General features: G+C 38.4%; 2 protein-coding genes across 6 annotated transcripts; both read left to right on the top strand.

Annotated features, from left to right (window-relative positions):
- Positions 1–798: 798 nt before the first annotated feature.
- On the top strand, positions 799–3,891 carry LOC144063614 (tubulin alpha chain-like). 2 transcript variants are annotated; one of them, XM_077585328.1, is made up of 4 exons: positions 799–898; positions 2,058–2,280; positions 2,359–2,507; positions 2,818–3,891. In XM_077585328.1, the coding sequence occupies exons 2-4, from the start codon at positions 2,160–2,162 to the stop codon at positions 3,793–3,795; spliced, it is 1,248 nt and encodes a 415-aa protein (XP_077441454.1). In that variant the 5' UTR covers positions 799–898; positions 2,058–2,159; the 3' UTR covers positions 3,796–3,891. The 2 variants fall into 2 exon arrangements, with proteins under 2 accessions (XP_077441454.1, XP_077441453.1); XM_077585327.1 differs by lacking the exon at positions 799–898 and adding an exon at positions 1,139–1,521.
- A 1,278-nt stretch (positions 3,892–5,169) lies between these two features.
- Positions 5,170–11,170, top strand: anxa3b (annexin A3b). Of its 4 annotated transcripts, none has more exons than XM_077585333.1 (14): positions 5,170–5,239; positions 6,367–6,408; positions 6,518–6,565; positions 7,047–7,134; positions 7,226–7,320; positions 7,464–7,577; positions 8,487–8,577; positions 8,663–8,742; positions 8,830–8,886; positions 9,036–9,129; positions 10,156–10,251; positions 10,367–10,425; positions 10,680–10,802; positions 10,876–11,170. In XM_077585333.1, the coding sequence occupies exons 2-14, from the start codon at positions 6,397–6,399 to the stop codon at positions 10,930–10,932; spliced, it is 1,014 nt and encodes a 337-aa protein (XP_077441459.1). In that variant the 5' UTR covers positions 5,170–5,239; positions 6,367–6,396; the 3' UTR covers positions 10,933–11,170. The 4 variants fall into 4 exon arrangements, with proteins under 4 accessions (XP_077441459.1, XP_077441456.1, XP_077441458.1 ...); XM_077585330.1 differs by lacking the exon at positions 5,170–5,239 and adding an exon at positions 6,003–6,073; XM_077585332.1 differs by lacking the exon at positions 5,170–5,239 and adding an exon at positions 6,010–6,073 and having other exon boundaries at positions 6,201–6,408.
- The last annotated feature ends 4 nt before the right edge of the window (positions 11,171–11,174 follow it).

Below are 11,174 nucleotides of genomic sequence, written 5' to 3'. Positions count from 1 at the left end.
AACCCTCTTTGGCAAAGACAAACTCAGATATATGTGTAGTAAATGTAAAAACATGATCTAACATATTGTAGACCAATCCAGTAACTTAATCTTAATTCATCTGTTTGTGCATTTTTTGCCCTGTCAAATTGAAATGATGTCCAATGTTTTAATATAAGGCTAGATAGAACAATACAACTTTTATTAAAATCTGATTGACGGCTGGGTTACACTATATTGTCATATTTCTAAAAGTGTTCACATAAAGCGTTTTAATATGTTTGGGAACACATTTTAGGTGTTGGTGACGTCATTATCACCAAAATGACGACGATTTCGATAACCTTTATTAACGTAAACGCCCATGTTTATCTAGGAATGTTTAACTTTTCCTTACGTCTTAAACATATTAATTAACAACTTAATCTAATGGCAACATACTTGGAATAAAAAATATTTTAATATCCATAAAAAGTCGTTGCACACAACTGTTCTGTTACAGATTGACCTCTAGATGTCGCACTTTCCATTCCTTGAATGTTTTAAACTAGGCACTTCCGTATCTAGGAATGTATTTTATTATTATTATTATTATTCAAAATTGTATTTATATACTTTATGGTACTAAAAGTGTCAACATTTAGATAATTTTAAATGAGAAACAAAGTTCCCTCATTTCTTCTTTTTTGCGTATCCATTTATTTTATTTTACTTATTTTGTTTTAACAACACTTGTTATTGCATGTTATAACCTCATTGCGTTACTCGTTGAAACATTTTTTGGGGCTGGGTGCCACCAAAAAGAAGAACGAAAAAGATGGGCGTTGCCTTTTTCCACATCCGTAAAAAGTGCGTGAGTGAGTGTCACATTCTGGAATTATATCACCAATGATATCATCAACCTTGTCACCGGATTAAGGTAACGTATTTTGTTACCGTTTTCTTTTTATTTCATTAATTAAAAGCATCTATCTCCTTTTAAAAAATTGCGAGAATGAGCGTGCATCTGTTAAAAACAGACGAGGACGATTGATCAGAGATGTGATCATGTTTTACCGTTTTACTCTTTCTCAAACTCTCGGAGCTCTAATATGGGAACCTCTAACCCCTAGTGGAACTTTGTATAAAGGGGGCTACTTCGCACACGTGTTTTATTCGTGTTGATTCGACACAACCTCAAATTTCCCTCCGACTAGCGTTATCAAATCAAACCACTATGCGGACAACTTCATTGTACACAATTGTGTATATTACCTGCATTTGATTGCTGAATTATCGGCTAATTTTAAGGGTCAGTTTGATTCCTTTTTATTTGTAAGGATCATTTTCCCAGTACCGTATTTAAAAATAAGTGAGCGAACTATCGGTCGTTTGTTTGTGATCGCTATTCCTCAATAAAGTTAGAAAGTAAAAAAAAAAGTCGATTTCGGAACCGAGGGCGGAGATTTTGTGACGTCTACAATCCTGCACACAAGCGCGGGCACGTTCATACGAAGCATCCTAGTTTTCAACGACTCTCAACATCTTCAACGAGACATCATGGTAAGCCCCTTTTTTGTGTCAAATGTATTTCGGCTTGAATTAAGACCGAAGAAAAATAATTGGGCCCTTGAATGGTTAACAAGTGATGGAATTTTCTGAATTTTCTTCTCTTGAGGCGAGTGTTTATTTCATCATGGCGCCCATCCGCGAATGAAGGTTTCGCCTGTAATGTACTTTTTGCACACGCACACGCTCATATTAATATACACGTACGTAATATCTTTTAGCATGTCCTTTTTGGTGAGTAAAGCAGAATTTCGGGTCACGGAGCATCATTGAGAATGTGGCATTGTGGCAGCAGGAGCAAACTGCAACCTGCCTGACCTAGATTAGCATCTTGCGTCTGCAGTAATCCCCACTTTGCAGTTTACTGTCGGACGGTGTGGCAGGAAATCATCAAAATAATTTGGCAATCGCTGCATAAAAGAATGATGTGCCTGGAAGGAATCTTAGACACACAATTTAATAAAATAATTTTGATTGTTGCTGATGCTGATGCTTAAAATGTAGGCCTATGCTCTTTCCCCGCTCCACAGCGTGAGTGCATTTCCATCCACGTTGGTCAGGCTGGAGTCCAGATCGGCAATGCCTGCTGGGAATTATACTGCCTGGAACATGGGATCCAGCCGGACGGACAGATGCCCAGTGACAAGACAATTGGTGGTGGAGATGATTCCTTCAACACCTTTTTCAGTGAGACTGGAGCTGGGAAACACGTCCCCAGGGCTGTTTTTGTGGACCTGGAGCCCACAGTCATCGGTAACTCTTCATATACATCATAATTTAGAGCTGTTACTTCTTATGTCTATGTCTCACTCATTTCTACTATATTCTTAGATGAGGTGCGCTCTGGGTCTTACCGCCAGTTGTTCCACCCTGAGCAGCTGATCACTGGCAAAGAGGACGCTGCAAACAACTATGCCCGTGGACACTACACCATTGGCAAAGAGATAATTGACCTGGTGCTGGACAGGGCCCGCAAACTGGTCGGTAACTTGATACTTGTGGCTATAACATCAGTCAGTATGAAATATGTCTTTTTCAAAATGAGCTCTGCCATTTTCATATACGATACACATTTATTATTTACAATAGTGTATAGATTGTTTTACCCCTAAACATTTTGTGGGACTGGAACAGATTAATGGGTTTTTCATTCATTGCAATTAATTAGGCCAATTAATAGACAAACTCAGCATCAATTATATACTATAATACTATAATTATACTATAATGGCAACCTGTTGCCATTATAGTTGTAATTTAAAAAAAAAAAACGTCTCTTTTTGTGTTCAGGCCGACCAGTGCACCGGTCTCCAGGGCTTCCTGGTTTTCCACAGCTTCGGAGGTGGAACTGGCTCTGGTTTCACCTCACTCCTCATGGAGCGTCTGTCTGTAGACTACGGCAAGAAGTCCAAGTTGGAGTTCTCCATCTACCCGGCTCCCCAAGTGTCCACAGCTGTGGTGGAGCCCTACAACGCTATTCTGACCACCCATACCACCTTAGAGCACTCCGACTGTGCCTTCATGGTGGATAATGAGGCCATTTACGATATTTGCCGAAGGAACCTTGACATCGAGCGCCCGTCTTATACCAACCTGAACAGGTTGATTAGTCAGATTGTCTCCTCCATTACCGCTTCCCTTCGTTTCGACGGTGCCCTCAATGTCGATCTGACGGAATTCCAGACCAACTTGGTGCCATATCCTCGCATCCACTTTCCTCTGGCTACCTACGCCCCGGTCATTTCGGCCGAAAAGGCGTATCACGAGCAGCTGTCGGTGTCGGAAATCACCAACGCCTGCTTCGAGCCGGCCAATCAGATGGTGAAGTGTGACCCGCGTCACGGCAAATACATGGCGTGCTGCCTTTTGTACCGTGGCGACGTGGTTCCCAAAGATGTCAATGCTGCCATCGCCACCATCAAAACCAAGCGTTCCATCCAGTTTGTGGATTGGTGCCCCACTGGGTTTAAGGTGGGCATTAACTACCAGCCACCCACTGTGGTTCCTAGTGGAGACCTGGCCAAGGTCCAGAGGGCCGTGTGCATGCTTAGCAACACCACTGCTGTTGCAGAAGCCTGGGCTCGACTCGATCACAAGTTTGATCTGATGTACGCCAAGCGTGCCTTTGTGCACTGGTACGTGGGCGAAGGCATGGAGGAGGGCGAGTTCTCTGAGGCCAGAGAAGACATGGCTGCTCTGGAGAAGGATTATGAGGAGGTTGGAGTCGATTCTGTTGATGGTGACGGCGAGGAAGGAGAGGAGTATTAATATGTTTTGATGGTTAAACAGTTGAATGTGTTTATGTGGTTGGAGGTACAGGTCTGGAATGCATTAAAAAAAAAAAAACAATGTTTTAAATAATTACTTGTGTGTGTTTTTTTATGTAGTAATTGAGCAAAAAATACATCAAATAAGAAAACATGCACTTTTAGTTCATAAATTGAAATACAAATAGGGCTGAAAATGAAAAGAAGTCATAACAATGCGTCACAGAACAAATGCATACATTGCTTTGCCTAATGTGTTAAAATGCAGTTATGTTCTAACAACGAATGATGACAAATGAACTGCTCATATTGAACATGTGATATTCACCAAGGAACAAGGGAGGGGTGAGAGTATGACACTTCTTGGACGATAAGAAATTAAAGGGTTGAAGGGCAGTAGCTGGTTGCTTGCTACATAAGATAAGATACACCTTTATCCCACGGTGGAGAAATTCAGTGTTACCAGCAGCAATACACAATATATAAATATGTATCACAAAAAAACACTTATGTAGCCTTCGTTAAAAACAACACATTAGTGCAAATAGATGGCATCATCACATTTGTTAAATTTGAAATTAAAACATCACACCACATCGATGGTCAAACCGTTGAAACAGTCAGTTTTGTGTGGAAAGTGTAAACAAGACATGACTTGACATTGCTTTCTCATCTCGTTATAATTTACCACATCTCCACAACTTAATCTAACAGTGACAAGCATATTTTTAGAACGTGAGGTGGATATGCAAACCACTTAGGTACCTTGCTGCCAAACGATCTCGGCTGATCTTAAAAGATTTGGGCAACATGGAAAAAGGACCCTTGTAATTTTATTTCATAGCCAATGTGAAGTCAGAACCTACCCATTTTCAATTCTCTATTAAATGAGAATGTAAAACCTATGAGCAAACTTTATTGGCATTTTTTGCAATAAATGTGTTTATTTTGAATGAAACAAGCCATTCCCTGTCTTAATGAAGAAATTGAATGTCCAAGAAATGAGGTTACTAATAACAACAACAACATCCATGTTTATCTAGGAATGTTTAACTTTTCTTACGTCTTAAACACATGAATTAGCAACTTATACTTGGTAGAATAAAAACATTTTAGTATCCATGAAATGTCGTTTAACACGACTGTTGTGTTACAGATCGACCTCTAGATGTCACACTTGGCATTGTATGACCACTTGAATTGTTTAAACTTTTCTCGTTTTCGTGTGGCTAATCCAGGAATGTATTGTAGTATTGGCAAAATAATCAGGCCAAGTGTGGCGCTAACAACTTTTTTAATGAACGTTTTTCACGTTACTGTACTAGGCCGTAACTACACTAGAACACAACAGCTCACTAACGCGCGTAGTTTACAACAACAGTCTGTGATGCCTTCATCGCCCATCCAGACCATGGGAAACTACCCAATCCGCGACCCACCCACAAGTAGGCATATTCGTTCTTTCTTTCTTTCTTTCTTTCTTTCTTTCTTTCTTTCTTTCTTTCTTTCTTTCTTTCTTTCTTTCTTTCTTTCTTTCTTTCTTTCTTTCTTTCTTTCTTTCTTTCTTTCTTTCTTTCTTTCTTTCTTTCTTTCTTTCTCTCTTCTTCTGCAAAAAGTTGATAAAGTCCAGACTCTTTATTGATTTTAGTTTTTACAAGAGAGCAGGAGATTTGGATAGTTTTTGTGAGATGTGGACTGTTAACGGGGCACTGTGCGACGTGAATGAGGAGGCGCTATGTTTTAGTGATGTTCTGATGTAAAAGCATTTTTTTTTTTAAATCTATTTATTTCATTGCTCTTGCCGAGCTGTGTGTTATGAAAAGAATGTAAATAAGAGCGGCAAATAAATGTATTTTTTCAAAATCAAAAAATCTTCTTCTTCTTATTATTATTATTATTATTCATATTAATATTATTATTAGATATAATTCAAAATTGTTTTTATATACAATTATGGTTTTAAAAGTGTCAACTCTTAGATCGTTTAAAATTATTAGAAACAAAGAGGGTTCATTCCTCGTTTCTTCTTTCCCGTGGATTCATTTATTTTCTTTAACTTATTTTCTTTTACCAACATTATTTTTTTTAAATAACGTATTTAAATTACTTATAATATAACATTTGATAACTTACCTTTACTCGTTGAAAAAAATGTTGTCTGGGTGCTACAAAAAAGAAAAAGTGGACTCAACTCTTCCTCTGATGGGCGTTGCCTTTAGCACATCCGTGAAAAGTGCGTGAGTGAGTGTAACATTCTGGAATTTCAAGCTTGGATTTAGGTAAGGTAAAAGCTCATTTCTAGCTCGATAAAAATCATTTTGTCAGCTTTACTTTTTATTTCAATGAGTAAAAGCATCTAGCCTCGTTTAGAACATACAGGTAAACGGTATACGTTTTTGGATTTAGGACTAACACACGTTGAAGTTATCTTGAGTTACGCACAATTGTTGGAATATTCCATTGGATTTGGAATTGGTTTGCGGAAGTGGATTCAGTGGCAAGCACAGATCAGTGGTGGCAAGGGTAAACTGGAGTGAAATATGATCTCTTGCATTCTGCTCTTTCACCGTAGTGCAAAACTTTAGAATCCACCAGCACAAACATGTCTTTTTGGGTGAGTACTTGAGGAAAATTCTGCATTCAATGTTGTTTGGTGGACTAAATAAATTGAGTGAAAAATCATGCTTTTTTTTCTTTTCTTTTTCTTTTTTAAATTATTGTAGGATGATTTGGATTTGCTGCTGGACTCCCCATCGTCACTGAGCGTGACAGTAAGATCACTCAATTCAATATTTATTTACGTATTTAGAGCACTAAATCTCAAAATGCATCAAGTGCCACATTTGTTTTTAAATAAATAAATAAATACATACATACATTAATTAATTTAAGTTAAAAAAGTGACATATGTACAATAGCTTATGTTGAGAATTACTTACAAATATTTCTCATGTTTTAATTGTATTTATAATTAATAGAATCATAATTTAAAACAAATATTTAGGATATGCAGTATACAAAGTACATGTACAATTATTTAGTTGACAAATTTTATTTAAATTGAATAACTAATTATTTATATATAAAAAATAAATCATTATTTGAGCCAATTTTAGAGGAGGTGGGGAGTAAGCCAACTGAATAACAAATCGCACAGGAGTGTTGCTCATCTATATACTTAAGCAGCCAGAATAAAATACTGTATGTGTCGTACCCCTTGGTTTAATGGTTGGTGTTTATTGTTATTATTAGTCCAACGCAAGAGGTACTGTGAAGGACAAGGCAAATTTTAAAGTGGAAGAGGATGTGGCTGCTTTAAAGAAGGCAATAGAGGGCATTGGTAAGATTAATTACTATTATAGCCACTTTTTTTCATATCTTGCAAATGTTTGGTGTGTTTATTGATGTACCGTATCTGTTTTCTCTTACAGGCACAACGGAAAAGACCCTGATTGAGGTGCTGACCCAAAGAAGTAACGCTCAGCGGCAGCTCATTGCTAAGGCCTACGAGAAAGCCACAGGAAGGGTACGTGGATGTTGCGATGTAGTAAATGTTGCGTTGGAGGCTGTTGTAATAATAGCATGTCAGAAAATATTTTTTAAAAAAAGTGTGAAATAATGTGCGGCAAACATTGTACATGGTGAGGTAATGCCAAGTTGTGCCATCAGGCATTAATAGATGACCTGGAGGGCGACACGCACGGAGACTTTGAGGATTTGTTGGTGGCCTTGGTAAAATCTCCTGCTGTCTACGACTGTCATGAGGTCACCAAAGCCATCAAGGTGAGGTGAAATGCTCATTTCACAGCATCTGTCTAGATTTTAAACATTTATTTTTGTATGTAAGGCTGCCTCACACATGACAAGGAAAAATCGGCATGTGTGTTTGTTCTTCTAACAGCAGAGGAAGAAAAAGAGGAAGCTAGGCTAACAGTTAGCTTCGACTTTGTGGTTGCAAACTCTTCTCCTTTTTTAAAGACATCCGACAATTAGGCTTTTGCTGACTGAAAAATGCTCAAATTCAGCCCTATTATTGGAATACCTGCTTCAAGTGAAGGCAAGCTCACTAAAGCTGAAGGCATTATTTGATTACTTTATTAAGTGTAATCTTTTGCGTGTTCAAATAAATCAGAATTGAGACCTCATGAAGAAGTTTCCTTTGCAAGGATTTATTAAGAGCTCTTAAGACACAGGAAAAAAGCTTACATTCGAAAAGTGATGATAAGCTCCCAGTGTGTGTCAAATATGAAAACTCCCAGTGTCTTTATACTAGTAGAAAAGGTTCTCTCCGCCTCTTACATTTGCAGAGAGATAGTGTTGAAAATAAGCAGGCACAAGATACTGACATGGTCATCTCCGCTCCCCACCAGCTTCGGAGAAATGATGTAGACAGGCTTTGACCTTGGACCTTCAGTTTTTACGACCAAATGACTAATGACAAGAGATTCTGACAACTTTTAAAACATACACATTCTTATCTCAAGAGATGGTGAGGAGTAAGAGGTTCAAATGTAGTTCACAAAATCATTATCACATTGTTATTCATTTAACTACACATAGTTATATCACATCTATATACCTATAACTAAATTCAAAAACAGTAAAAATCTAAATTGAAAATGTTAAATGTCAACATAGCAAAACAGCCTGAATCACAACTCTGGAACGCTGAATACTATATTTCTTTTCCAGGGTGGAGGGACCACCGAGAGCACGTTGACTGAACTTTTCGCCTCGAGATCCAACAAACAGATCAAAGCCATGTCTGACGTGTACGTGGCAGGTGAGCGTCCTACACCTCATAGCTTTGGATTCCACCACCTAGCAATTGCGTAACTGCAGTTCATGATGCAACATGTGTGTCATAGAAACTGGGAAACTGCTGCTTCATGACCTCAAGTCAGAGGTGTCTGGAGATTATGGCAAAGCATTGCTTATCTTGGCGGAGGTAAGCTTGGGTTCAACTGTATCATTGTTTAGTGTATATTTGAAGGAAACGCGATGATAAATTGTGTTCTTGGGTTTATCCTCACAGGGGAAGAGAGACGAGAGCTCCGGTGTGGATGCAGCCAAAGCCAAAGCAGATGCCAAAGTACTGCACTGTATATCAATAACAATCACTTGTTTTTTCACCCCACAAAACAGACATCATGAGCTTACTTGTCTCTTATATATGTCATTGGTATGTTTTAACACATACACAAACTAAGGGCTTGTTCCCATTGTCATGAATCCCTGCAGGCTCTGTATGAGGCAGGAGAGAAGAAGTGGGGAACTGACGAGGGCAGGTTCATCGACATCTTGTGCCACAAGAGTGTTCCTCAGCTAAGACAGAGTGAGTAGTTAGTAAACTTGTGTGTTAATTTGTAAAATAGGCCAATGGATGTACTGCATTATTTAAAAAAAATATATATATATTTAATAATTTAATTCATTCATGTTTTTACATAATGTAATTGATTTTGATTATTTATTTATTTATTTGTTTTTATAGTTTACTTTCCCAAAACGTTAGCGATAGTCCTATAATACTATAGGATTAAATTTCAGGACAAATAGAAAAAGCACGATAACCTTTAGAGGTTGTGTTAAACTGTTTTGTTTGTCCTTTTTGCACAACTTGCTACTAGGGCTGAATGGCAAAATTCACAATAGGTGTTTGATCCAGCCAGGAATTGACCAATAAATGTCGTGAGTGGCCACTGAGGGGGCCAATGTTTGAGGAAGGTAGCAAATGTTGATTCCTTGTCATTGTTCATTCAAGGTCGCAATGTTCGCCAACAGTTTTAATTATTTTTTTTTGGTCGCAAAGAATTTTTCAAATTTACTTACAAATAAAAAACATTTGGCGAACGTCTTGCAAATGTTGCAACCTTGAATGAACCCTGAAAAACTCTCGTTTGTGAGTGTTTGCAAATGTTTGCCCTCTCAGTGGAATATGGGATATTTGAAATTGTCATCAATTGCAACAGAGAGACTCGAAGAGACACAGAAAGGCATACGAATGTACTTCCTTGGGAATGTACTGAAATGTTAGAAAAGCTTTAAGTTGTACTCCATTTTAAGTTCATTGTAACATTTCACTTGAAAGCCGGTTATCACTTACCTTTTTAACATTTTACATCAGAATAAAAAAAAAAATCGCACTACACCACCCAAAAAAAGTCACAAAAGGTGACGGGTTAAATTATGTACCTACCTACTGCCACCTAGTGGAAGTGCATTAAATTGTTCTGCCTTCCACTGACAGACTAAAGATTCATACAATTTTCCCACTGCACACCAGGTTATCTCTCACAAAATACTGCAAAGGAATCACTGTCACATCATAAAACATAACCTCCGTATTGCATTTGCGCAGCTCTGGTAGAGTACAAAAACATAAGCAAGAAGACTCTGCAGGAGAGCATCGAGGGGGAAATGTCCGGAAACCTGGAGGAGCTTCTGGTGGCTGTAGGTGAGAATCGCATGTGGAACACAACATGTAGGATGTTCCGTTTCGTCCTTTATGAGATCCAAGATAAGTCTTGTGCCCTCTTGTGAATTTGTATATTTGATTTTGTTCCCTCTAGTCAAATGTGTGAAGAACGTGCCAGCGTACCTCGCAGAGAGACTTTTCGAGAGCATGAAGGTGAGTGGAATCCCTTTCACGAGATCCCAAAAGGCATTGTTTAGCGCCACAGTGGACTATCACATTGTCATCAGACACACTGAGAGGAATGTTAAGCCTGTCGCTTTGGGGGTAAGGGATGAAATGTGCAACGTTGGTTGAAATGCAACAGCGCATGATAAAAGTGCCAAAACAAAAGAACAATTCAGATTTTTGCTTTGAAATGTGTGCCATCACATTATAATGTGTCTATTTTCTAAAATGTTTGTCTTTAGGGTTTAGGCACCACAGAGTCCACATTGACCCGGATACTGGTCAGCCGCGCCGAAATCGACTTGCTTGACATTAGAGCAGAGTACAAGAAGCTGTTTGGATATTCGCTCTACTCTAAGCTGGAGGTCAACACATTCCACAGTATAACATTGATAACATTTCAAAAAGATGACTGTTTAACTTTTTTTTCCCCCTCAGTCTGAAGTGTCAGGCAGTTACGGTGACGCCCTGAAACGTCTGTGTGGCCAAGACTAACTCCCTCGAAATTCCTGCAATGACAAATAGCAGTCAAGTGGGAAATGAGAAGGGACTTTTCCAATAGTGGAATCGTCCAGGACGACTTGAAAAGAATATAGAATTCAAGCTATTTTGTTATTAAGCCTTACAAACCACAAACATTCAAATGCATTTCATATTCCATTGACTGACAATTGGTACTCAACAGTATTTTCTTATTCATTGTTATTAGACAATAAAAACACCACCACAGACAGACA

The sequence above is a fragment of the Vanacampus margaritifer genome, chromosome 14, assembly GCF_051991255.1.
Source record: "Vanacampus margaritifer isolate UIUO_Vmar chromosome 14, RoL_Vmar_1.0, whole genome shotgun sequence".
Classification (NCBI taxonomy): domain Eukaryota; kingdom Metazoa; phylum Chordata; class Actinopteri; order Syngnathiformes; family Syngnathidae; genus Vanacampus; species Vanacampus margaritifer.
This window is presented reverse-complemented; position numbering and strand designations above follow the sequence as displayed.